Here is a 26,443-nt window from a genome sequence, read left to right on the forward strand (position 1 = left end):
TAGGAATCAGCAGTTGTTCATTCACGGAATCTTGATACCTGCCATATATCTATTTCTCTCCAGGGCTTGTTTCAGTCTAAAGCTAGACAACCAATCAGACTAACCAGCTAAGCTCCTTGTTACTGTCAGTTTGTGCCAGATGTAAAAACAAACAATAAAGAGCCAGCTCATATGGTGTTTCGAGACTCAACTTGAACTTCAAGAGCCATATCAAGGACCATCTGCTCTTTCATGTTCATAGCGTGTGTGCTTGTAGGGATACTTGCAGAGAGGGTGAGGTAACATGTTTAGATAATATATCGCTTTGCTTGTATTAGGCCTGTTTGCCTCCTCTGTTTGTTAATAAATAGAAGCAGAGTTATTTCCTTCTTCTTTCCCTTCTCCTGCTCCTGTATTTATCTTTCCTCTTCTTCCTTCTTTCCTTTCCACCTTCTTTCCTATTACGTTGTCTTTCTTACTCTGTCCCTTATTTTCTTTTCCAAATTTCACAACCATCACTATACCATCACTGTTGTAGCATGCCTGCTAATATGCTGCTACTCTCATTTTCTTCGTTGGTTCGTCATGGCGGTCCCGAAACTACCGTAAACAGCCCTTGATCCTGATACCACGGAATTTCATCCAGTACCTGTGGTGCCTTCATATCTCGGACCGCAACTGAGAATATAAGGGAAATGAGCTTTGTCATCCTTTTGAGATTGGCTGTTTCTCGGACACAGCTAATAGCAAGTCCTGTGCCCACTGTGTTAGGCAACACAAGCTCTGCGAAGCTGGTGAGTTATTGTTGTTGTCTTGGTGGAGTTGAGGCAGCAATTCGTTCTCATTTTGTCTGCTTTTTCTAGATGCCCTACCAGGGTAGGGCTTGAATCATCGCTCCGTGTGTCCTGGGGCCATGGATGGTTCATCTTATGAATCAGTTGACAAAAAGTCGATGATAGGGCATATATGCATTTCCTTCCAGTAAGTCAACTTTTAGGATTTAGGATCGGTACAAGCTACGCCTATCACGGTATACTAATGAAAATTATATCAGGACTGCCACAAAATGACTCGAGCCAAATGGATCGGACGTTCTCTGTGGTGCTCTCCCTCCCATTCTCCTCAGCCAATATTATACAACCTTACATGCATTGCACACCATCATATTTCTTGGACCATTGTGACAGTGGTTAAAATCAATCCATGACGTCCAAGATGTCGACAAAAATCAACAATGTTCTCGAAATGTGATTGTTCACGCAAGCTAAATGATTCATGCAGTAGCAGGGTATGCGGATGATATCAGCACCCGATCCCATCGAAGACATATCAAGTAGCATTATCCGAGATGATAGCTATGAGATTCTGCGAGAAAAATATATATGCTCTGTCAGCGGAGAAATCTTGCTTGCTATGAAAACTAGCCATAAGCATCCCAGTCAAAAACCTGCACCAAAAGTAATTCCGCTGAAAAAATGGTCCAATTTTTCATCACAAGTTCACCGAGTTGCAAATCTAAGAAATCAGGGCAATTAACTCAAGCATCATCCTCGATTCGCACTTCACGCCTCCTCATTGCTACCACCTCGGATAATGCGACTTGATGGGGCCACACAGTAAAAGCTTCTGATATCGCAAATCCCGGAGATGTTCAAAACATCAATCAAGTCCCACATTAGAAGAATGGTCGATGGCTTGCTATTCTACCTCGAACGCGGAAAACATCCCACAAGATACGGTTACATTTTAGAAAGCAAAAGAAAACTATGCATGACCTAGTTAGGAAGGAATTTCTGGTTTATTGCTAGCCATTTATTTGGCCGAGCAGCCGCATTGAGGGCCTTTTCCATTCATGAGTTTGAAGATAAGTTAAATCCAGTCCAATTTAAAGACAACTAAGGACTGATATATATGACAATTTCTGCTGAACTGGCTCATCGCGATGTTCTATGGATGAATGGACTTGAACCGTACCTTTTACTAAAGATATATACATCCGAAAGCTGGGCAAATTGAAATATATAAATACACAAGTTCAAAGGTTTTTTTTTCCAATGATAGAATTCGATATACCTTGCAGATAATGGATGCCACTTGACACTATCGATGAATGCCCTTTATGCTCGGTACTGAGCTCGTCGGGGATTAACACGGTTAGTTTGTTTTTTTCGGGCCACGTTGAACTCGAACTTGAACGTAAGATTAACCATCGTCATTAACTGAAATCCAAATTCTTGCTTAAAATGAATAGGTTGTTTATAGGGTTTCTATTCATTCAATTTGTCTCCATTATCGATGCTTTCTATGATTGTCCTCGCTCGTCGTGCGAAACATGCCTCTCTGCGCAGATTCACGATGCTCCCGGGATCGGCTTTGACCTGACCCCCTCATATGGGTGAGCGAGTAATGTTCTTTTTTAACGCTCTGATATCTCTAATATTCAAATAGAACAGCCTCAGTACATTACTACAACGGGACTGTCGTTGAAGTAGCCCATATCCAGGGAAATCCCGAATACCTTAAGCTTATGATGCGACTTGCAGGCGAACCCAGGTCATGGTTAGACGGACCCGAAAAATATCTATATGACACTATTCTTTCCCTGTTCTCTCTATCTGATACGACTTCATGGGGCGCTTGGTGGCGTTGGCTCAACAAGAAGCTGGGTCGCCCGATCAAAGCGCACAGCGATGTTGAAATCATCAGCGAATTACTCCATAAGCGCGTTCTTAGAAGTAAGATTGCCCGGGTAGTTTATTGAACTGAAGGATCATATAATCTAAGGTAATTCATATGGATATTCTGTCTGTTGTGAGCAGCCCGTTGAGATTCGAGCCCGTCGGGACCCCATTCGGGTAGTTACGCTTGTAAGAGATACATCATTCGATCTTCACCTAATACACGGAGGTTCTGCAGGTGGAATGTAATTAAGCAGAAAAGGAACAGTGTAACTGCCCGAGTGGCCGAAATATCTACTTTCACACTGTTTTGGGATTCGGCCACCGACTCAATACGAGAATTACCTCGGGGATCAAACTTTCAGTGATGAGGTCGGAAAAAAGAATAGATAGGACTGGGCTATTATATTAGTAGTGTGACGCATGTAATTTTCAATTTAAGTCACTGCCATTCACACTGAACCTGATTCCTCAGAAGCACCTGAAATCTCTCAAGATGGCCGATGCAGCTATGGCAGCCTATGATAGGACTATGGCCCTCCCAGCCGTTCTAACCCCGGCCCTGGATACACGCGAAGCCATTGCCGATTCCCTCCACCGATTTATGCTCGGCATGGACACCAACGATGCCGAGCTTTTCGATTCAGCCTTCACCGAGGACGTGAAATGGGACCTGTTCGGTCGACAGATGAACAGTCTGGAGGAAGTTCACATCGAGTGCTTCGATAAAACCATCATCAAACTCGACACCACTCACTACGTTACAAGTGTCCGTATCAACGTTGCTGAGAGTGGAACAGAGGCAAGCCTTTCGTGCTTGTATAATGCGAAGCACTACCGTCTTGGTACGGGAGTTGACCCGAAAGCCCCTTGGTTTTGGACTGGCGGTACCTATTACCTTGAAATGGTCAAGGTCGAGTCTGAGGGATTGTGGAAGATCAAGTTCTACAAGATGAGGAAGATGTGGATTGAGGGCGATTTTGAGGTGATGGGCCATGGTCCTAAGAAGGACTAGGGGCGTGGTTCACTTTATTTGGAGTTTCTCCAGAGATTTGCAGTTGATAATTGCAATGCTATCACTAGAAATTAACACAAACATGGAATTCACTGGTAAAAACGAGCTTGGAAACCCATTCCTAGATTAACTGATCACAGCCCACAACCAACCATCATACCCTTTCTCACCCACAGTCTGTAGCACAACAGAATCAACCCCGGGTTCTTTTCCTGCCTTCTCCACAACCTCTCGACAACCTCTCAGATACGAATCATTATCACCGAAGCTAACTAGGTGGCCATCACGCACAATATTATCAACACAGATGACGGAGTTCGGTTTGGAAATATCTTTCGCCATCAGGAAATAATTCCAGTTATTTACCTTATCCGCATCGATAAAGGTAAAACCAAACGAAGGCCGCCTCCCGGAGTGAACCTCTTCACTTATACGACCAAGGACATCAAGTGCAGCACCGTTGATGACCTCGATATGATCCGCCAGTCCTGAAAGCTCGATGTTTTTCTGGGCTGTCTTGTAATGGTGTTCATCGTACTCGATGGTTGTTACGTGCAGCTGTGGGTTCTGACTGGCCATCCAGATAGCAGAGTAGCCACCCAGCGTGCCGATCTCAAGTGCATGCGTCACATTGGTAGTCCGACAGTGCAGCGAGAGGAACTTGGCTTGGGAGGCCGAGAGTGCGTGTCTTGGTAAACCCGCTGTATCGGATGCTGAGATCGTATCTTGTAGTACCCGGGCATTGGGTCGGGTGGAAGGATGACCATGCGAAATAGAATACGCGTCCACGGCTTCCCAGCGCGGGTTCCAGGAATTTTTGCTCCAGTGGCTCATTGCTGTTGCTAGAATGGGGATATCGAGGTGTTTTGACTGGTTGTAGGAGAAGAATAGTCTTTGGAATCCGGGCAACATGAAAAAAAGGGTAGTAAACAATATAACGACACTCCAAGTAGATAAACTGGCCATGAAAGGCGAGTGTCAAAGGGAGATGACCCTTTCATTCAAAGTTCAATCGGTATAATGAGGGAGAAGTAGCAAACAAAGATGTCTTAGATCGGGGCTTCTCCCCTATGCTGAGGTAAAATCGGGAATTAACGATAGCCCGTGATTGGCCAAACAATCTAGAAATATTGAACAGATGGCCATTGTTACGGCGGGCTACGCTATAGTGGAGATGGAATATTCGGGCAATGGAATATTCCCATTTTGTGATGCTTAAACAGGACTTCAGGGCTATGCCAGGCAAGGTAAATTATGCAAGAACTCGAGGCTTCCACTTTGACTAGGAGTTTTATGTGCTGCCAGGAAAGTCGATATTTTGCAAAATGATAACAATATTGCTTAATTTGACAGCTATCATCTAGACAGTGGCCATTTTTTGAGTCAAGTAAATGCAACACTCGGTATGCCAATCTATAAGAAGCTATATAAAAAAAAAGAATCAAATGTAACCCCAGAATGACCAGGAATGACCGAGACTGGTCTCCCACCAGCATAAATATTTACAGCTTCGGGGCATTCAATTTCTGATCCATTAGTACCCGCCACTGGGGCCCCCAGATGCGGAGAGAAAGGATGGCCGAAATACCCGTGGCAAACGCGACCAGACCAATCAAAGTGCACATCCATCCGTTGCCGATACCATCGAGCATGGGTTGAGTGACGACGGCTCCCGTGCACGCAAGAACATTTCGCACGAAGTTTGCCACGGCGACACCGCTAGAAGCTTTCTTAGGAGTGAACTCCGTCAGAGCAGTCTGCACCGTACCCATGACGAGCATCATGCCGAGACCAAAGAAGATAGAGGCAACACAGGGGACCGCCCATTGAACACCCTTTTCAGTGGTCCAGCCATACCAAATCAAGGAGGCTGGGTAGAGTGTCAAAGCCAGCCAGATGTTCTCTCTCATACGGTCCTCGGGGAAGAACTTGAGCTTTCCGTTCTCGTCGTAGCGGTTGGCCTTAGTCGCCTCACGGGCCATGATGTAGTCGATCCAGCGACCACCAAAAACCGACGAGATGGCGTATCCAATGGTCGGTGCCAGGTATACAAGACCGACCTCCAAAACGGTGAAGTTGTAGGGAGGCTGGTCAAAAACGGCTTGGATGGAGACGTTCATGATGTACATGGCGAAGAAAGCGATGATACCGGACCAGATTACAACGATGACAGGCTGGAAGCGGAGCAGGGCCAGCGCCTTGAATGGGCCAAAGATGGCCATGAAGATTTTGACAGCGATGCTGGCGTTCTTTTGCTCTTCAGTCTGCGGCTTTGGCTCACGCTTTGGAATCGTCTCCGGCAAACAGAGGAAAATCAGGATCAGCATCACACCACCAAAGACGGTAAGGAACCAGAGCGTACTACGCCAGCCGAAACCTTGAGCCAAAGCGCCACCGATCACGGGCGCCAGACCGGGCCCACAGAGAGGGCCTAGCTGGAAGACTCCCATGGCTTTTCCTCGCACTTTTGGATCCCAGATATCGGCGACGGTTCCCGCGCCCACGGACTGGACCGAAGCTGCGGCTCCACCACTAAGAACTCGGAAAATAATCAACATTGTGATGTTGACACTGACGGCACTGATGCAAGAGAAAATTAAGAAGAGGGAAAAGGAGAGGAGGTAGATTGTTCGCCGTCCATGCTTCTCGGACAGCGCAGACCTATAGTTCGTTAGAAACGCCCCTATACCTCTTGCCTCACAGCAAGTGGTGATCTTGACAGATACACTTACCACCACATAGGGGTGAAAGCCATGGCGAGCAAGTACAACGCCAGCGACAAGTTAGCAACGGTCAGGCTCGTGTCTAGGTCATGCGCCACCTCAGCCAGGGCCGCTGTAATTTGATTAATAGGAAATTCATCCGTAGGAAGAGAAATGATATTACTGACGGAAGAAGATAGAGGATCCCGTGGAGGATGTAATGGCAGCGAAGCTGACAACCACCGTCATCGCCCATTTGATTCCATTGCCATAGTCTCGTGGGTTGGTGATCTCAGGAACTAGGGAGAACCGGCCCAGTAGACCTCGCCGCTCTGAACGAGGAACGACGACAATCTCTGGCTCGATAGCGCTCACATTCGGTTCCGATTTCCCTGAGGACGTAGTGGGCGGAGAGGGCTGAGAGGACGGGGCCTCTGTGCTAGACATCTCAATATCCCGGTCGAGGTTGTTGTTGGCCACACCATGATTCTTCTCGTCTGCCATTTTTCTGGTCAATTCGAGTCGGGGTTCGTGCGCAGCAGAACTTATAGGCGAATGCTACGATGCTTATATCCAGGCATATTGTTCTACACGGGTCCTCGGGGAGATACCAGGTATTTCCAGGTATTTCGCAGTAAAGCCGAGCAAGAAGATGCCAAGGTGGACATCCATTGACAGATCAGACAAGTTTAGGCCTTTAAAATAAAGTGACCATGATTTAGTGAAGCCCATAGCCAATTAGGAGAGACATTAGATCCCCGGGCTCCACTACAATGAGCTTGGTATGGCTGGGCGCCTATCAGTGGGTCGGTGTCAGATTCCCCTGGTATTTTCAGTCCATGACTCCTGAAATCCAATACCTTTTAAGTCGCGATACGCCTGGCAAAGTTGTTTAGACCGTGATACCGAGTCCTGGTAGGATCGACAAGATATAGGAAGCAAAAGTAGTGATTGTGTGGTGAGCGGGAAGATCGTATGGCGGGGCCGAATACGACAAGCATATGCTTAGCCCAAGGAGAACTCGGAGATAAGGATCAGAAAATGCCGAGCCCACTCTGTTGGATTTAAAAAGCACCGCAATCCGCTCATATTGATCAAATCTGAAATAAATTTATGCATGATGTCCATTTCACCTCCCACAATCCTTCTCATTGGCGCTTCGCGTGGCCTTGGTCACGCCATGGCGGCAGAATTCCTAGAAAAGGGATGGAATGTTGTTGGAACAGTTCGCGGCGAATCACGCACATTACTCCATGATCTAGCAGACAAGTACAGCGGGCGTGTTGACATTGAGACCTTGGATATTTGCCAACCCGATCAAATCAAGGCGCTCGATGCGCGCTTGTCGGGCAAGATATTTGATGTCCTCTTTGTGAACTCTGGCACAACAAATCGTGACCAAACCCAAAAAATTGGAGATGTATCAACCGAAGAATTTGTACATGTCATGGTCACGAATGCGCTCAGCCCTATGCGTGTCGTTGAAAGTCTGGCACACCGCGTGGCTCCCAAAGGTCTTATCGGTGTGATGTCATCTGGACAAGGAAGCATTACCAACAATGAGACCGGTCAGCGAGAGGTATATCGTGGCACTAAAGCTGCGCTGAATATGTATATGCGGAGCTTTGCAGCTCGTCAGGTTCCATTGCGTCCGATGGTGGTGATGGCTCCGGGGTGGGTCAAAACTGAGTTGGGAGGTCCAGAGGCTCGGCTTACCATCGAAGAAAGCATTCCCAATTTGGTGAATGTGCTTCTTGCAAAGAGAGAAAGACCGGGACTTGAATACCTCGACTATCTTGGTCGAACTGTCCCTTGGTGAAACAGGATCACGTGGCCAGAGGAGCCCTCATCTTTGTTTCCAGTTTCTTCTTCTCTCTTTTGCTCTTTTGTTTTCCTTCTCCAGCCTGTCTTTCGCTATTCTTGCTTCATTTAGCTTATAAAATTATCAAGATGAATTTCTCAACAAAATAGAATTGTTTCAGAATTCAACAGTGTTTATTTGAATCTACTAATTTAATGGCAAGTATTATACCGCAGGTACGTGTCTCCAGGCGTTAGGAAGCCCACCATAGAATACCCATCGGGTCATGTTCCCGACCACCATTTCGCCTCCACGTCCAACCCGTTGAAGAACCCCAGCAGCGACCTCCTTAGGGACATGATTGCCATTTTCCTCAGCCATGGCGCGCTCAATGGAGTCGATTCCCATGTGCGCAATCTTGAAGAAATCACTCTTAGCGATCGGAAAATCCGGTCCTAGCTCCAGCGATTCTATCGCATACAGCGCGCGAAGCAACTTGACAGCATGGCCCTCATCACGGTAGACGTTTGCGCGGTGGAAAAGCTCAGACCACCCATGCGTCGGATGTTGAGGAATGTAGTGGATCACTCGGTCGGCATACATGGGTGGACACGCAGTGCCACCATACATGACCGCATTGACACGCACCGTGGCTTCGAGAAGTCGCGCTTTGTTCTCGTTGGACAACCAGTCCTGGGCCATAATTGCGGGGAAGAATGCTGCCAGTGTGGCAGCGTGGAGAGTCACAAAGTCCATGGCTTCGCGTTTCCCCGGGCGTTGGGCGGCACCCAGCATGTACGCGGAAGTATGCATCATGTCTGATAGTTTGAGTCTCAGGTCCTCGGGCTCGGGCTTGACCTGGAACTGGCTGAGGTAGGGCACCAGCTGCGTTGGTGTGACGCGCTTGAGGAAGCCATCGGGGATCTTATTGAAAGGGTCGTCCTCTCTCGTTCCAGTGGAAATATGGCTATCCGCTTGGAGGGATTCTAGGACTTGAAGCATCGACTTGGATGGTATGTCCGGGTTTGCACGCACGTAATCTTCTGTAGGGAGCAGGATGCTACTGGGCCAATTCTCGTGAACGCAGGCTCCAGCCAATGCTTCTGCGACGAGACTCGGCTGGTTGAATTCAATGCCACAACCTAGGTGAATAATTGGATGGACAAGATCTAGAATAGATTGTGAGTAAAGCTCTGCCGTCGTATGGGTGGATTTCGGCTCACCCGCAAACATGCGCCCCAGGATGTCATTCGCTCGCTGATCTTCCTTGAAGAGATATTCCTTGACCACTTCCTGCATTCCCTTGCTGCTGATTTCTTCCTCAAAAAACCTGAGGAAGTCGGGGTAGCGGTCGTCAATCCCCAGACATTTTTCAAAAACTTCTGGATCTTGCAGATCGTAGGAAGATGCCTCTGGGTCGAGATTCATGTCATCTTGATAAGGCGTATTGTAATCCCACATATCCTGGATTTCAGCTGGGGTTGCTCCCAGTGCCCACATAGCAAGGAGGTGGTGAGTGAGATGGTCTATATCCAAATTAACCTATCACTCATCTGGGGATCTACTAGATACCTACTATGAAGAGTGTCTTTCCATCGCGTCTTGTATAGAACATGGTTCTTAGTGAGCATTTCAGATACAAGCTCTGCGCTCTCTCTTGTCAGTCCATTAACATGAACATGGCCTGGAGTGGTCTCTGGAGATAAGAGAACGGCTGTTGCTGTCGGCTGGGCCATGTCGCTGGACTACGGAGCCTCTACTTGCGAGAAAACAGAGAAAATGAAAGGAGGTTGAAAACAATCCCAGTGAAAAAAAAATACAATGTTCAAGCATTCAGATATGTATTGAATCTCGGGAGCCGAATATAAAAAGCGAAGATCTCGGGAACCGATCGGGACGATCTCGACATAAGTGGATTAGGACGTCGGGGATGCACTACGTGTATAATTACTAGGGTGAATCTAGTCCCATGCAAAGAGCCATACACTACATGATTATTCCCAATAAAAAAACTCCATCCATACCCCGCAGGCATTTCACCAAACGCTATGCCTCGTATCCTTTGCCTTCATGGGCACGGAACTAGTGCCTCGATCTTCAAATCCCAAACAGCCGCGTTTCGGTCCAAGCTTGATGATAGCTATAACTTCGACTTCATCGACGCTCCATTCACTAGCCAGGGTGCGCCTGGCATAACCACCATCTACAAGACTCAAACATACACATGGTGGCCCCAAGGCACGCCGGAGTCAATCCGCTTCGCCCACAAATGGGTAGCTGACTATGCGCGCGAAAATGGTCCCTACGATGCATTTTGCTGCTTTTCTCAGGGATGTTCGCTCACTGCGACCATGGCACTATACCATGCCATGAACAACAATAAGCCCGACATGGAATCGCTCCCCTTCCGCGCAGCCATCTTTATATGCGGCGGCGTTCCCTTCCCAGCCCTCGAAGATATGGGTCTAGAGATTTCGCCGTATGCGCATGAAGTCAACCAGTACACTGGCGCATTGTTGAATGAAGCGGCTGGGCGGTTGGCAATGCTAGCTCAAAACTTGTATCTGATCAATCGGGGTTCGGGACTGTGGGAATACGCTGCAGATCGCAATGTGCATAACCCTGAGCTGAGGCCCAAGCGTAGCGACGTCTTTGGTCTTGATTTCACAAAGTTTCCTGAGAACGCAAGAATCAAGATACCTACTGTGAATATATATGGTTCAAAGGATCCGAGATGGCCGGCTGGCATCCAGTTGGCGGAATTCTGTGATGATACAGTGGAGTTTGATCATGGCGGCGGGCATGACATCCCTCGCTCCACGGAGGTCTCGAACAAGATTGCCGATATGGTTAGACAGGTTATAGAGAGAGCCCAAATTCCAAGTACAAAAGTCACAGAGGGCGATATGGTATTGAAGGAGGTATCGGATTTGAAGGTTGAATATGCCACCATCAGCGTAAACGAGCTATAGTAACATTGGTAGAAGCAATTGGTATTTGATGAAAAGAAATCTTGATAGTATTCTATATAGCCTTGTTTCCATTTTTCTTCGTTTAACACTGCGTGTATAAAATCGAGCTTGCATTCTTCTTACCAATTTGTAGGAATTATAAGAGAGAAACCCCAGTACCTAGAAATTGAAGTATTCAAAATTCGGACGAGATAAAGAGATGACACTTGGGAACGAATCATCGTTGGCTCATTGCTGAAACCACCATTGCCATTTGATAGAACCGACGAGGGACCAGAGAGCGGTTTCAGTGCAAGATCTTTGATATTGAAACTATAGAGTTCGTAGAGAATAATATATAGCAGATTTGATATGTCGGACAGGTAAATCAGCATGCAAATTCAAACATAAAACATAAAATAAATCAAAACAGTGTATATATCTATTTAGTTCACGAGCTCAAAAAGCCAATCTCTTTCCAGATATGAATATACTTTCTCACAACCTCATCACTCACAGGTCCTACTGCGGCGAGAGTCTTGGAATGCTCAAGTGTGTTCTTAACATCTAGAACAAGTCCACCGCAAGACATGCGAAGGTAATTGCTGTCCAAGAACTCCAACAGGGTGGAAGCGGGGTTGTTGCGCTGAGGTGCAGCCTTCACACGCGCAACCCATTCTTCAAAGGGAATCAAGTCCTTGATGCCCAAAGCATCAGCTAAGACAGCATTAACCTCCTTCCAGGGCTGGCCAACCGGATTTTCAATGTGGTACATCGGATGGGGATTGTTCTCAGCCAAAACAAGGTCAGACAAAGTGCTGGCAATGGCATTCACCGAGGTCCAAAAAACCGTGCCAGGAACGTCGGGCAGGGCGTTGAGAGTCTGAGACGACTTGATCAAGAATCCGAAATGCTCCATGGGGTTCCAGTAGCCGCTGGTACTGGATCCAGCAATCTGTGCTAAACGGACGACCATTGAGCGGAATTGATCGGGGTATTGCTGGAGAGTGCGGTCGAGCATCTGTTCACAGCCCCACTTGGCCTCTCCGTAGCCGTTGGTCAGGACACTGTCGATGTCGACACTCTCCTCTGGAACCATAATTCTTTCCTGTACGTCACCAAGGCGGTAGTGACCCACAACGCCAACAGAGGAAACCATTTGGAAGCTGAACTTGAAGGACGCAGGGCGCTGAGAGCTGCTGTCGCATGCAAAATCGATCAGGTTGCGCATGACTTGGAACTGCGACTCGAACCCAGAAAGCACACGCTTGGCACTCATCGGCCACGCTTGGTGAATTAAGTGAGTGACAGAGCTAGACAGGTTGTCGTACTGACTCTTTGTCAGTCCAAACATTGGCTTAGCACTGTCGGTTTGGAGCACAATGAGCTTGTGTTTAAGAGTCTCTGGGAATCGGATACCCTTTGCCCGCATAGCCTTTTGCTGGCGAATCTCGGGCTCAGCTTTGTTCTCGCGGTTGAGGCAGACAACCTTTGCCACATCTGGAAGCTGGACCAGATGGCAGACGAGGTTGCTTCCTAGGCTACCGGACGCTCCAGTTACCAGGACAACCTTCTCGTTGGCTGATGGTGCGATAGCTGAGGGCGAAGGGCTAGGGACAGAAAAACCAGCAGTATACTTGTCCACATACTCAGAAACTGCTTTTCTGCGAACAGCCAGGGAAATTGGGTCAAGCGCAGGATACTCGGTTTTGGCGATGGGTTCAACGGTCTGCTGAATAGGAGCCACAGGGGCTACTGACAGCTGCTGCACGGGCTCATTGATGGCCGGCTCGCCCACCAACAACTGTCTCAGATCGGCCACAGTAGGGCATTCGAGGAAGAGGGATTCGTGTTGGATATCCAAATCCAGCTCCTCGCGGAACCGACTCACAATAACGAGAGACAAAAGAGAGTCCACACCAGAGTCTGCGAAGTTAGTATCCTCGGTAAGGTCATTCATGGAAATACCACTTTCTTCGGAGATAATCTCCAGCGCACGCTTCATATCAACCTTGTTATCGCATAGAACAGGCGTGGTGGCGCCTGTTCCAATGCTATCGGGTGTGTCCATACCGTCATCGCTAGACCCAGATGAGGATGGGGAGCGATGAATTGTGGGACCGGAGCTGAATCCGCCCAACAGTCTCTTAAGATCACCGACGGTGGGATACTCGAAGAAAAAGGCATTGAAGTCAAGGTCAAGATCAAGCTCCTCCTTGAAGCGAGCTGAGATAGTGAGTCCCAGAAGGGAATCAATACCAACATCACCGAAAACAGTACCATCGGTCAAGTCATCAATAGTGAGCCCACTCTCATCCGCAATGATTGCCAAGGCATCTAAGAACTGAGAAGCCTGGGGTGCAGGGGTGCTAGCTGCAATGGGAGCTAAAGCAGTAATAGAAGCTGATTTTGCCTTGGCTGGCTGTTGCTTCTGTGACTTTGCGCCGCTCTCAAGAGACAGAATAACCTTCAGCACCCGGCGAGGAACGCCTTGGATCTAAATATTGTTAGTATATGTGAACGGTAGATAGCGAGCAAGGATAGAGAGCCTACCGAGATTTTTCCAAAGAAAGCAACAACTTTGTCACCGTCAAAGACGACAACATCACCGTGCCACAACTTATCATCACCTTCCTTCATGTGGGTGTAGGTAGTATACAACTTGTCGAAGTCTAGGGGTTCAAAGATCTGGAATGAGCCCCAGCCATGGTTCATGTAAACCTCGTTATCGAGGTCTGTGCGGTCATTGCAGTTCATGGTGAAACCGCAGGACTGCGTGAGGGAGTCAATCATAGCAGGATGAGTGTGGTATTGACCACCCCTCTTGACAGTGCCATAGCTGAGACGCGAAGAAGCCTCCAAGGTTTTGCTGTTGAGCAAGACCTCATCAATAGCTCGGTAGTCATCGTGGAAGCGAGCAAGAGGACGGATAGCGCGATAAACCATAGGACGGTTGAAACGGGCAACTGTCTCACGAGCAATACCATCGCGCAAAGCTTGCATCTTGGCTTTAACTTCGCCGGCAGCATTCTGGAGAGACTTCTGAAGACTGCGGTCCTTGAATCGAATCATGCAACGGGCGTGCTCCTGAAGCTTACCCTTACTCTATATTTTGGTTAGTATGCTATTAACAGCGAATGAAGTAAAGAAGGAGAAGCAAGACTCACGTCAAATGACATGAATTTGACCAATGCGGACTTAGAAGCCCAATCCACCTCACCATGGGCCTGGAGAAGCTGCTCTGTTGCACCATCCTTCAGGATCAGAGCCTTCGAGATAGTCATATCCGACAAATCGACCAGATTGTCCTCCTGAGTAGGGTGGTAACGCTTGATAAGATAGGTACCCAGGGTCAGGGCAATATCCGCATAGACCGATGGAGTGCAGAGAGGAATTCCATCAACTTCGTGGCCCTGAACCAGGGGACTGAGATCCTTGCGTGCGATATCGGCTTCAACGACTATCTTAGTCTTGATCGAATTGCCAGACTCCTCCACAATGCGGTGGATGGTTGTGCTTTCTAGGCCTGGACCAGCGGTAACTGTCAAAGGTGGATCACCCTTACGCAGTGACCAGTCATTCACATACTGAATCCAGAATTCCTTCAGATCCCAGCTGTATGCGGGCATACGAAGAACATTGTGGAAGCACTTAAAGTCACGCTGGTACTCTGCCCAATTGATATCGGCACCTCCATTATAAAGAGTCTTCAGTGCGGTTGTGAGGACCTGCGAAACCGAGTGGGCACGCTGCGCAGAGGCAAGAGTGATCATCTGTGATCCTAGAACAGCCTTAACCATGCCAGAGATGGCCGGGTGAGGACCAATCTCGATCGTCATAGTTTGCTCCGTCAGAAGACCGCTGTTATAACCAGCCTGGAGCGCTTTGAACATATTGACAGGTTTGCGGGCATGCAGAGAAAGATAGGCAGGGTTGAACTCTTCCGCTGTGGCCACAGTTCCCTCCAATGGACACAGGACTGGGATCTTAGACTTGAAAAATGTGACGCCCTTGGCGACTTTCGCGAAGTCAGCCATAATGGGGTCGATTTGGGAAGAGTGGAAGGCGTAGGGGACCTTTAGGAGGGTGGACTTCATGCCAGCGTCGGTAAGAATTTCCTTGAAGGTAGTGACCTTCTCCTTTGTTCCGGCAAGGACAGTCTCAACAGGGGAGTTAATGCAGGCTATCTCGTAGTCCTGATCTTTGAGAACTCCAGCAATCTGTTCTACCGAGCCTCGGACGACAAGCATGGCATGAGTATCACGCGTGCACTTCTCCTGGAGCATCTCGGCCCGCTTTCCAACGAGGTAGATGGTGTCTGCATCCAAGAGCACGCCTGCGACATTTAGAGCGGCATATTCGCCGAGACTGTGGCCGACAACAGCAGTGGGGAAAATGTTCCACGAGGCCCACAGCTTGCTGAGCGCGATCTGCATGCAGACGCTAGCAAGCTGGACAGCAGTCGGGTCAAAGATGCCAATGTCTGACTCATCGGACTGAATGACAGGAAGGAAAGACGGGAATCCTAGGCTCTGCGCGATCTGATCAAGTCGGGCGATCTCAGTGCGGAAGAGAGAGAACATTTCACACAAGTCCTTGCCCATTCCCGGGTACTGGGCGCCCTGGCCAGTGAAGGTGAACACCACTTTCGGGACACTCTTCGGTCGGGTCATCCCCAGGTTATCCCGCAGTGCAGTCTCAATCTGGGTGCAGATATTGGTCATATTTGAGCTAGCAAACACGACACGGTGTTTATGATGCATCCGACGGGCCGTCGTGGTATATGAGAGCTCACCCAAAGAGACTGCAGGGTTTTGCTTCAAGTAAGCAAGGAGAGAGCGCAGGTTGCCCTGGAGGGAATTTCCAGCTTTAGCCGAAACCGCGATGAGATGCAGAGTTTTGGGATCAACAGTGGCAAGAGGCAGCGAGTTTTTGACTGGGGCATCTTCAATCAAAAGTGCGGAGTTGCCGCCAGCCGCGCTGAAGTTGTTCACGAAGACGCGGCGAGGCTTGGAAGGATCGGTACTTTTCTCCCATACCGTTGGCTCTAGGGCGATATTGACATTGCGCTCTTTGAGATCAGTCGGGAACTTGGAATTGATCTTGGTCTTGATTCCACAGTGTGGGACAATCATATTCTTCTGCATCATCAGAAGCACCTTGATCAGCGCCGACACACCAGAGGCGGCCTCGCCATGCCCAATGTTTGCCTTAGCTGAGCCCAAGTAGAGAGGTTGCTCAACTGTTCGTCCCTTGGGAACCGTCGAGAGCGTTGGGGCAAAAGTGTCTAGCACACTGGTCATTTCGCCGGCATCACCCGCTTGAGTACCTCTGCATTATAGTAAGTATTTTTTTTGTGAGTACGGTTTGAGGTGACTTACGTTCCATGCATTTCCACATAGGTAACGCTATATGGATCCACGGCAGCTTGATTCAGAATCTTCTTAAAGATTTCGCGCTGGGCTCCAGAGTGAGGCCGGGTGATAGACTCCGACTCGGCGGAGTGGTTTGTGTAAGCACCGAGAATGACACCGAGAATAGGGTCGTTGTCGGCGATAGCATCGTCAAGCCGCTTGATTATGACTGTTCCAATACCCTCGCCACGGCAGTAACCATCGGCGCCATCGTCAAATGTCTTGCAGTTTCCAGTTCGCGAAAGGAAGTGACCGCGGTCAAGACCAGTAGTGAAATCTGGGTTGGTCAGAACATTGGTTCCACCGGCGATGGCAGTATCGATGTCTCCTCTCCAAAGTGAGTTACACGCCAGGTGAATACCAGCCAAGCTGGATGAGCAGGCAGTGTCCACTGCATAGCTCGGGCCACTGAATTTAAAACAGTAATTGATCCGGCCGGGGATAAATGCTCGGTTTCCACCGGGAATAAAGTATGTGTCAATATCTTGGGCACTGTTTGTTTCCATCCAGTCATTGCTGGTAACGCCGTAGAACACACCAACACGATCACGTCGGGTCGATGGAGTAGCATCCGGAACAAGTCCAGCTTGTTCGATTGCTTCGTACGCGGTCATAAGGGCCAGTCGCTGGGCAGGATCAATCTGAGGCGCCTCGCGTGGAGAAATGTTGAAGAAACGCGCGTCAAATCCAGCCGGGTCATCAAGCCAGCAGCCAAATGGAGCTGCGCTAGTATTCTTCGTCTTTCCAGTGGGGTCAACGTGAGTGTTGATATCCCAGTGAGAAGCCGGGACGGGCTTGTGCATGTCTAGGCCCTGGTAGAGAACGTCCCAGAATGCCTCGTTGTCTTTAGCACCGGGGAAGCGCCCTGACATGGCAATGATGGCCAGCTTAGACTTGTCTTGGGGGGCATTGAAGTCTGTAGTAGCAGAAGCCGGTGCATTCTGAGCCTGGGCAGATGGTACCAAGGTCCTTAACGATGTCTGCTTCAGTGCAGTGTATATCAGCTGATGCGCTGTACTTCCAATAGGAACAACAGTAAATGAATGTGGGGCTGCGCTCTGAAGACAAGACTGAAGATCCCCAAGCACATCATTCCAGCTAATGGTTTGCAGCAAGATCTGCTTCACAGCAGACTCTAGGAGCGAGCCAAATTTGCGTTCGCTGGCTTTAGTTCCAGTGCTTGAAAAGAGAGGAACTTGTTCTGAGCACTGAGACACCCCATCAGAAGCAAAGTCACCAATAATTTGGGTGACATCAAACATAGAATACAAATGAGGCGCATGGTACGGCGCATAAATGGGGATCTCTTTGTATATCAGGTCTTTGCCCTGGGTTGATTCTTTGAGGTGCACGAGCGACTTGGGCGGCCCACTAACAGTGATACCGTTGGGAGAATAGGCGCTGATATAAGGCTTGCTCGTCAGTGGCAGAGCCTATAGAGATAATATGAGCATTTAAAACTTAAGGTTGGGTTAGGGGAAGTGACTCACGGTTTGCGCACAGAATTCATGAATGGCTTCGGGGCTCTTAGACCCAGGGATCACAACTGACCAGCTCTGGTCTGACTCTTCCGAGGAAGCCACACGGTGGGCAACTTCATTGACAAGCACACCTGTCTTGAAAGCCACAACAACAGCATTGATTGCCAATGGGACGAGATCTACAACGCTGTGGCTGCATGCTACGGCCGCTGCTGCTAGAGATCCGGTGCAAAGACCAAGCGCAAGAGCCTTGCCCGCGAAGAAGTCACCGGGGTCTGATTGGCTAATGAACGTCCCAAGCTGATAGATGGAAGTAACAGCCATGTCGAGAGGGACAAGTCTCTTCCCACGTTGGTTCCACATAATCAAGTCATCGACACATGTAAACCGTGGATAAGTCTCCCTGAGAGCGGGTGGAAGCTTGTAAATCTCGGCACGTACAGCATCGTAGGATTTGACGAGAAAATGATCCAGGACAGGGTTGTGTCTCTTCTGAAGCAGATCTCTCAGGTGTGCTTGAAGATCGTAGGTCTGGTCTCCGAAGAGATATAACTTCAAATGATCGGCCATTGTGGAAATACTTGGACTTAGCACGACCGAAGGAGCATGTGGGTGGGTTAGAAAGAGGTTTGCGCCGCTAGAGAACGACTTGACATGTTTCCTTTAACGATTGAGCCCCTTTAATAAAGACGGTGCATGCCATCAATCATCGTCCAGAAGTATGCATGCGGGAAACGAGAGCACTCCATCTCGGGGTCAAATTGAACATAGCCGGGTACCAAATCGGCATCAAGCACAACAACGATACACCTGTATCGGGGATACTGCGGGTACTTCTGCATTGTATATGCAGATAAGTCAGAAAAGCCATTTGCTGACAATATAAAATGTGGAGGAGAACGAAGCCCGTATCACCAAACAGATATAGATCTTCCAAGGTTGGTTAGGGTAAATTCTATGCCGATCTTCGGGACCAGGGGTCACGTAAGAAATTTGGCAAGACCGAGATCAACCCCGAGATGAAACCCGATTCGCTCCATTTGTCCTTTGTGGTGGTCCATAGAGAGATTGGGTGTCGTAGGAATACGTAGTGGGACCCGAAGGGAGAAGAGGAAGAGAGTTGTACTAGGAAAGAAAACCAAACACCTGAACTCTACAAGGAGCATTCACTCGAGGCATCTTAAATGCCAACTGTCCACAGATATTCGGTCTACTCCTTATATTTGTATTAGGATATTGTTGATGCCGTGCGCTAGGTTCAAAGCATCTGGATAGCTTCACCGTCAACCAAAATTGCCATCCACGCCTTCCTTATAGATTTACAGCACCCAAAATTAGTTGATAATGAAGCTATATATAATCTGTCGCAGAATTAAATGCTATGTACAGAAAAATCTGTTCGGAGATTTTAAGCCGTTTAACCGCCTATATTTTATGTTTTCCGGCTAATTATTCTTATCCTCTACTACAACACTAATTAAGGTAGAAAATATCTAATACGAATATATCTGAGAATGTATCTGAGGAGACATTTAAGAAGATTACCAAAAAGACTTAACAAGGCTACATAAGCGGCCAACCTTGAAACTGCTAGTACCATTCTTGTTTGTGTATGACAGAAAGTACAAACAAGTTTTCAATCCAACAAACAAAACCTCGCCACCTCTGCTTCTACCAGACAACTGAGGAGGCTCCTCTTACATGATTAAGAAGTGCTTGGGAATCATCAGGAAGAGCCTCTCCACGCCAAGCAACCATTCCATCCGGACGAACCAGAATAAGCCGCCGTTCATAGAGCTTTCCAACCTCAGGCTGATTGATAATAACCTTCTCAAGTGGGATACGCAGCTCCCGTGCAAATCGCATAATTTCGCCGTCTGTGTCTGCCTCTTCGCCGAGACAAAGCAGCACAAAGCCACGCCCGAAGAGATCGATTGTCGATTTTTCCTTACTCAGCCAGTAATGTGGTGCACGATGACCTGGGCGAGAGGTTTGGATGTAGATATCCGGGTCATCGAATGGCGCAGGAGACCCATCAGGGATGATGAGCGGCGATTCAGGGTAACTATACCCCAAAGCCAGGCCCAGTGACTGAAACTCCTGGCGCATGTTGGTGGCCATGTTCTTGCCTAGCTTGTCTCTCTGTTCATCTGCCTCTGGTCCTTCCTCAAGGACCTTGTCACGCCCATTTTTGTCGATCCAAATTCCAAAGTTGCGAGAGGATCCCGCTCCATTGCGAATGGCGATAGGTCGTCGTTCAGCAGTGTATGCGTCGAGCAGACCGGGTCCTCCCCATCCTTCGAGTAGGGCTTGCAATACCCAGCTAAGGCCCATCACATCTGCAATGCCTGTGTTTAAGCCGTGGCCACCAGTGGGAGACATTGTATGAGCGGAATCCCCAGCAAGGAAGATCCGTCCTTTGTTGTACGTGCCTGCGGTATACTGACTTCGTCGCCATTGGACCGTTTTGATAATTTCGTATTCAGGCGCATCCCCACCGAGAGCCTTTCGCAAGAGGGCATCCATGTCAATGGTTGAAAGATCGATTTTTCCCTTGCCACCGACAATCGAGAACCGCCAGAGCGACCGACCGTCGATTGTCGTGAAGTTTCCCCAGGTCCCGTCAGGGCCGATGAACATGAAACGTTCTGCAGGAGTCCAGGAGTGGTATTTCGAGAGATCAACTCGCACAATTGAGCTGATCGCATATCCGAGGCTCTTGCCTTCAAAGGGAATATCGAGTTGTTTTCGCACGGCGCTACCAGCCCCATCGCATGCGACAACGTACCGTGCTCGCACATCCTCCAAGGCGCCATCAGCAACGCGCTTGAGATGACCAACAACAAAATCGTCGTTTTGGTCACATCTAACGAGCTCCATGCCGTAGCGAATATCTGTCATTCCTTGACGATGCACAGCTCGCGCAAAGACCGGATCGAACCAGATCTGCGGACAACGCCGTAGCATCTCGGCAGACTGTTCTGGGACCTCGCGTGTCTCAGCGGAGGGCATTTCGAGACGGCCAATATAGTGACCGTTCATCGCTGTACAGAAGACAGTATCGCCGGGAAGGTCACCGGGGTAGCCTGCATTGGCAACATCATCACGAACTCCGAGTAGGCGGCAGAATTCCATGGTACGTTCATCGATCACGCTTGCTTTGGCTTGGAGCGTGTCTTTGGCGCTAGGATTGCGCTCGACGATGGTCGACCGAATACCACGTCGACCTAGGTCTAGGGCCAAGGCGAGTCCGACGGGGCCTGCGCCCACGATGAGGATGCTAGAAGGCTCTAAGCTACCCATAGTTGATTGAAAGAAGACTACTGGTTATACAATATCTTAGTCGAGCAATTTTAACATGAAGTATATGAATACATTTTTAATTCACCGAGGGCGTTGCATGACGATTGATGTCCCGCCGGTGCAGCAGCAATGGATTATCCCGAACTCAGTGTCTTCTTGGAGAGAAAACCGTGGCTAGTACGTTGTTTCTTCGCTTATTCTTATTGCTATCGTTATTATTGACAAGAATATTGTTTCATTTTAGCCTTGCTATCCACCCCGGTATTTGTATTGAAACCCGATTGAAACCCGGTCAGTAAACGGGGGTCAAGCTAGGGTAGAGTAACATCCCTGGAACAAAGAGATCTTTTTATCTATTGAATGACTACTAGCGCCCGTGGATATTTCATGTATGAAGAGCATATAATGGCAATCTATTTGATTTACCACAGATAACGTATCATTTGTCCTCAACTTCACCTGGGCAATAGTGAATATGGACCACGTAATTTTTCTTTACAGCAATCGATTGCTTGTCCTTCCTACTATTTTTGGGATTTTCATCATTTTGATAGCATGGCTCCGTCGTGATCGCAGGCTCAACTCTATCCCAGGCCCGAAAACATACCCACTCATAGGGGTGGGCTACAAACTCCCTGCCAAAGCTCCTGTGTTATTCCGCCAATGGGCTCTGGAACATGGAGATGTGTTCAAAATCCGTGTCGGCTGGTATAACTGGGTCGTGATCAATACGCCTGAGGCGATACGAGAGATTCTCGAGAAGCAAGCTACCAAGACTTCCTCCAAGGCGCCCTCGCCGATGGGCCATGATATTGTCACCGGTGGTAAGCGCATGCCAACTATGCCTTACGGTCCGCATTGGCGCGCACAGCGATCCGTGGTGCGTCAGGTCACGACTGTCCCTATTACAGCAACATTCGTGCCCAGTCAAGAATTCGAGACAAAACAGTTGCTTTTCGACCTTGCCATGGACAACGACAACCAGCAGAACTTTTACCAGCATATGCGGAGATATGCGTTTAGCATTATCATGACCAACACATTTGGCACGCGCGTAAAGAACTGGAATCATCCCGATGCGCAGAATGCAGTGCGAAGTCAAGCGATCCTGCGACGAACATCAAGACCTGGTGCTTTTCTGGTTGATGAGTTTCCACCATTGGCTCTTTTGCCAAACTGGCTTCAGCCTGGACGAAAGGATGCGATCGAAGCAGCCAAGCAAGTACTTGATATCAAGATGGGGCTATGGCATCGACTAGAAAAACAGTTCGAGGCTGGCAAAGCGCCTCACTGTTTTGCACGAAGCATTATCGAAAGCAAAGAGCATTGGTATGCTCAAGGCCTCAATGATGAGGACCTAGCCTGGGTTGCTGGTGGCCTTGTCGAGGCTGGGTTTGAGACATCCGCAGCGACATTGAACAGTCTGGTGCTCCAACTTGCGGCAAATCTACGTGCGCAAAAGGCTGCCCATGATGAGCTGATGAGAGTGGTCGGACCCAACCGTCTTCCCGGATTCGAGGACATGCCTAATCTGCCCTATATTCGCGCTTGTGTGAAAGAGATGCTTCGCATGAACCCCATTCTTTCCCCGGGGATCCGTCACTATGCAGACCAGGACGTCGTGTACAAGAACCATGTCATCCCAAAGGGAACCGTGCTTATTGCGAATACGGCTTTCCTGCACTATGATCCGACACGATTCGAAAAGCCTTTCGAATTCATGCCGGAGCGTTTCCTAGAACATAATCTGTTCAGCTCCGAGTATGCGGCTATGAGCGACCCGTACAAACGAGATAATTTCACCTTCAGCACGGGTAGACGTGTATGCCCCGGTGCTCGTCTCGCAGAGAGCTCGCTCGACATCGCTGTCAGTGGCATGCTGTGGGCCTTCGAGATCCGACCGCCAATGGTAGATGGCGTCGAGGTGGAGATGGATTTGAGCGACAATGCCTATCCCGATGGTGGCTTCACCATTCCTAAGCCTTTTGCTGCCAGGTTCGTACCCAGGAGCGCAGAGAGCCTGGAAATTGTCAAGAAACAGTGGCAGGTTGCGATGCAAGAAGGCTACGAGTTGCGTGGTATTCCGGTTAATGTCGATGGAATGATACAGGAATGAAAGCCCAAATGATGTCTTGGTGGCTTCTGCTGCAGAGGTCTAGAATAGCGGAACGTGCTAGGCATACACACGACATCGACAGTATATAAAATATAGATCATCACATAGGAAATATGCATCGTTATCTGAGTGCTATACTGCTATCCCTCTTCTTAACTTCTCTTTGAACTGCTTCGAAATGCAGGCTTTCGGAAAAACTCTTTCTCGAGGGTAGTAGAGCGAGAGCTGCAAATCTAACCTACTGGCTAAATAGTTAACAAATCATGCTGCCTAAATCTACCATATAAAACATCTATGGATGCTTCTCACGGGATTTAACTTCCGGTCGATCAAAGATTTATGCCTATCTAGGTAAACCTCCGCGGTATCTCTGCGGATCGAAAAATCGGATTCGGATCGCGCTAAACCAAGGTTAGCGGGTAGGCGGATCGGGACGCGTCCGGATATCAGAGTGGATCCTTTCGGGGGTTTACAAAGTTGTATGATTGGTGGAAGTAACCCTGGGAATTTCCTCGTCTTCATATTGCTCCCGATGTCAGCTTCCATCTCCATTTCCCCAGCAGTTTGTACGTGAAAGGCTTATTTGTTTCTGCCAATGTGCTATGTACTTGACATTTTCACTCGCCGCAATATTTCCATCGATATAACTAGGTCGAAATAGTTGCTTTACCCTGCCATGCCAGCCCGAGAAGGGACGCTTATGCATATGTATGAACTTGCTTTTTTGCTAGTAATACCAATACTAATGGTTATGATTAATCCATTGTCCTTATGTAGTTTATAGCCGTTGTTATGTTGTATATTTTATTTGATGTATTCATTTGAAAAAAAAAATACCATATTTATTACTCGTGGCGTGCATGCAGTAGCGTCCCTTCTCGACTGGGCTGGCATGGCAGTGTATAGAGAGCTGCTCGGCAGTAATAGCAGATAGCTTGAGCACTAGGTAAAGACTTTCGAGACCTACACCGGTACCGGGAACCGAGTGCAATTTGGGCATAAGCACTAGGAATGCATGATCGTGCTCGGAACGACAACATTCGCTATCCGAATTCAATTTATATTAAGCGCTTATCTGGAATGCTGATCTACGTCATCATGCTCAACCCTTATAATTTAGCTCCAACTTGCTAGAATATATATGTAGACTTCACTATTGGGACTTACTGATTGAAAGGGTTATGAAATTACATTTAATCAATGTATTGAATTCTAATAGTTCTATTTCAAATGCTTAATTCGTTCAATTCCGACTGCATCATATGCAAAATCCTTAGATAGTCCTGTTTAAGCCATAAGTTAAGACTCAGATAAAGACCTCCGACTTGTCCCGTCGCCGGATTTGAACACCCAGTTTGTGAGGCAATTTGATCGATAACATCCTTGACTCTTTTCATCTCGCCAGATAGTAGGTGTATATTTATCATAGTTTGGAGGCGAGGGTCGTCCACGCTGAATTTCCCAATCATCATTCGTGACGGCGCGACTGATACCTCTGGAGGCTGCATCGGTGGTGAGGATGTACCTCTACCAGAGTCGCTGGATGCCAAGGTACTTCCTGCCGCGCTAGGAAAGCTCGACAGAGAGAAGAGTTGCGTACAGCAGGCAGCCTGCTCGTACCACCCCAGGATGCGGGAGATGATTGATGCATAGAGTAATGCAACAGACGGAATTTGTGCACAGGGGCAAGAAACGAGTAGAAAGAGACGCTCAGTCGCTTCGCGGTTAAGCTGGAGCACCAAGTCTAGTGGTACCCCGTTAACTGTGGTCTCGGATTTTAGGGCGAACCCAGTTGATGGTGGGGGTCCTTCGTCGGCCTCAGGTTTGCTGATGTTGTGAACGGATATACTTTCAAGGATCTCATGAGACTTCCGCTGACAGTCGTGGCCGTTCGCAATATCTGGAGATATTGAACCTTGTTCAACATGTGTATTCGGGTCCCATTGCCACTGGAAAGTCCCGGAGGATAAGTCTTCCCCGTGTATTGGAGACTGATGAGAGGACCGAAGAGGGAAAAGAATATTGACATTGGTCTGATCAGAGATATCCCACTCATTGTAATCAAAGGGCAGATTTGGTATCATCGGTATTGGAATCTCATGATTCAAGCTCCCTCCAGCGCCCAGGACGTCGATGAATGTGTGATTGTTGTTGTCTTCATCCATATGATCCCAGGACTTCATATCATTGTTGAAGGAGAACTCCAGATCCAGTGACATGCCACCACAGCTGGTTTCACTACTACTTTGGGCAGGTGTGACGGTGTCTCTTGTGGATTGAGATAGACTGTGACGACGTGGGGGTTTTCCCATCTTACGCGAAATCCCATACACGCAGGGTACACCATGTGAGATGCACCGCCCACATTCTGGTTGTTCCTTGTCGCATTTCACTTTGGCCGTACCGCATCGATCACAGCTAGATCTTAGCTTTTCCGGCCGATTGGTTCGAACCGAGTCTCCAGCCATTAGGATTTTCCGGAGTATGTTGAATAAATTTATCACGTTGCAAAGGAAAGAAAATGACAAGCTGGACACGATTATCTGCAGGATAGGGGAGCATATGTGCTAAATTTGTTGAAGACTGTATCCAATGGAGGGGCAGGGCGTGTAGGTACTTTTGGAGATTTCCGGCGCCAACTCAATTTAAACACTTAGCCTGATGGGGATGAGGAAGGTTGACTAGTTAATATGCTACGACAGCACGGCCGAAAAAGGATGTTGATGTATATGCAAATGCTGTCTTTTGCCAGTAATACCAATATTAATAATTGCATCATCATCAACTGCCGTTATGTAGCTCCTAACCTTTTTTGTAGTTAATTATTTGTATGCCTCAGAATGAATACCATATTCATTACTGCTGGCGTCCATGCACTAGTCCTCCTTTGGCCAGACTGGCAGGGTAGTACTAACGGAAAGGCTATATTGATTAGGATGTGCATTCTAAAGAAGTCCGATCCCTGTTCTCATTCCGTGTTGCTTTGTTTCACTGGTTTGATTA

General features: G+C 48.3%; 10 protein-coding genes across 10 annotated transcripts; 4 read left to right on the forward strand and 6 right to left on the reverse strand.

Annotated features, from left to right (window-relative positions):
* Positions 1-3,153: 3,153 nt before the first annotated feature.
* On the forward strand, positions 3,154-3,672 carry N7479_010447 (nuclear transport factor 2 family protein; the record flags this gene model as incomplete). Its single annotated transcript, XM_057258138.1, has 1 exon — positions 3,154-3,672. The coding sequence occupies one exon, from the start codon at positions 3,154-3,156 to the stop codon at positions 3,670-3,672; it is 519 nt and encodes a 172-aa protein (XP_057105596.1).
* A 126-nt stretch (positions 3,673-3,798) lies between these two features.
* N7479_010448 (O-methyltransferase) lies at positions 3,799-4,506 on the reverse strand (the record flags this gene model as incomplete). The annotated part of the gene is made up of 1 exon (XM_057258139.1): positions 3,799-4,506. The coding sequence occupies one exon, from the start codon at positions 4,504-4,506 to the stop codon at positions 3,799-3,801; it is 708 nt and encodes a 235-aa protein (XP_057105597.1).
* A 668-nt stretch (positions 4,507-5,174) lies between these two features.
* On the reverse strand, positions 5,175-7,042 carry N7479_010449 (MFS transporter; the record flags this gene model as incomplete). The annotated part of the gene is made up of 4 exons (XM_057258140.1): positions 5,175-6,333; positions 6,405-6,507; positions 6,563-6,932; positions 6,986-7,042. 4 exons carry the CDS (start codon positions 7,040-7,042, stop codon positions 5,175-5,177), a joined length of 1,689 nt encoding a protein of 562 aa, XP_057105598.1.
* A 449-nt stretch (positions 7,043-7,491) lies between these two features.
* On the forward strand, positions 7,492-8,193 carry N7479_010450 (Short-chain dehydrogenase/reductase SDR; the record flags this gene model as incomplete). The annotated part of the gene is made up of 1 exon (XM_057258141.1): positions 7,492-8,193. One exon carries the CDS (start codon positions 7,492-7,494, stop codon positions 8,191-8,193), a length of 702 nt encoding a protein of 233 aa, XP_057105599.1.
* A 207-nt stretch (positions 8,194-8,400) lies between these two features.
* On the reverse strand, positions 8,401-9,911 carry N7479_010451 (questin oxidase family protein; the record flags this gene model as incomplete). The annotated part of the gene is made up of 2 exons (XM_057258142.1): positions 8,401-9,701; positions 9,752-9,911. 2 exons carry the CDS (start codon positions 9,909-9,911, stop codon positions 8,401-8,403), a joined length of 1,461 nt encoding a protein of 486 aa, XP_057105600.1.
* A 312-nt stretch (positions 9,912-10,223) lies between these two features.
* On the forward strand, positions 10,224-11,147 carry N7479_010452 (Serine hydrolase FSH; the record flags this gene model as incomplete). Its single annotated transcript, XM_057258143.1, has 1 exon — positions 10,224-11,147. One exon carries the CDS (start codon positions 10,224-10,226, stop codon positions 11,145-11,147), a length of 924 nt encoding a protein of 307 aa, XP_057105601.1.
* Positions 11,148-11,577: 430 nt separating this feature from the next.
* N7479_010453 (Acyl transferase/acyl hydrolase/lysophospholipase) lies at positions 11,578-18,591 on the reverse strand (the record flags this gene model as incomplete). Its single annotated transcript, XM_057258144.1, has 5 exons — positions 11,578-13,623; positions 13,680-14,231; positions 14,294-16,457; positions 16,508-17,973; positions 18,031-18,591. 5 exons carry the CDS (start codon positions 18,589-18,591, stop codon positions 11,578-11,580), a joined length of 6,789 nt encoding a protein of 2,262 aa, XP_057105602.1.
* Positions 18,592-19,692: 1,101 nt separating this feature from the next.
* N7479_010454 (Monooxygenase FAD-binding) lies at positions 19,693-21,324 on the reverse strand (the record flags this gene model as incomplete). The annotated part of the gene is made up of 1 exon (XM_057258145.1): positions 19,693-21,324. One exon carries the CDS (start codon positions 21,322-21,324, stop codon positions 19,693-19,695), a length of 1,632 nt encoding a protein of 543 aa, XP_057105603.1.
* Positions 21,325-21,799: 475 nt separating this feature from the next.
* On the forward strand, positions 21,800-23,440 carry N7479_010455 (cytochrome P450; the record flags this gene model as incomplete). The annotated part of the gene is made up of 1 exon (XM_057258146.1): positions 21,800-23,440. One exon carries the CDS (start codon positions 21,800-21,802, stop codon positions 23,438-23,440), a length of 1,641 nt encoding a protein of 546 aa, XP_057105604.1.
* A 1,226-nt stretch (positions 23,441-24,666) lies between these two features.
* Positions 24,667-25,908, reverse strand: N7479_010456 (Zn(II)2Cys6 transcription factor; the record flags this gene model as incomplete). Its single annotated transcript, XM_057258147.1, has 1 exon — positions 24,667-25,908. The coding sequence occupies one exon, from the start codon at positions 25,906-25,908 to the stop codon at positions 24,667-24,669; it is 1,242 nt and encodes a 413-aa protein (XP_057105605.1).
* Between the last annotated feature and the right edge of the window lie 535 nt (positions 25,909-26,443).

The sequence above is a fragment of the Penicillium vulpinum genome (genome assembly GCF_028829585.1).
Source record: "Penicillium vulpinum strain IBT 29486 chromosome Unknown utg000004l_segment0_segment0, whole genome shotgun sequence".
NCBI classification, from domain to species: Eukaryota; Fungi; Ascomycota; class Eurotiomycetes; order Eurotiales; family Aspergillaceae; genus Penicillium; species Penicillium vulpinum.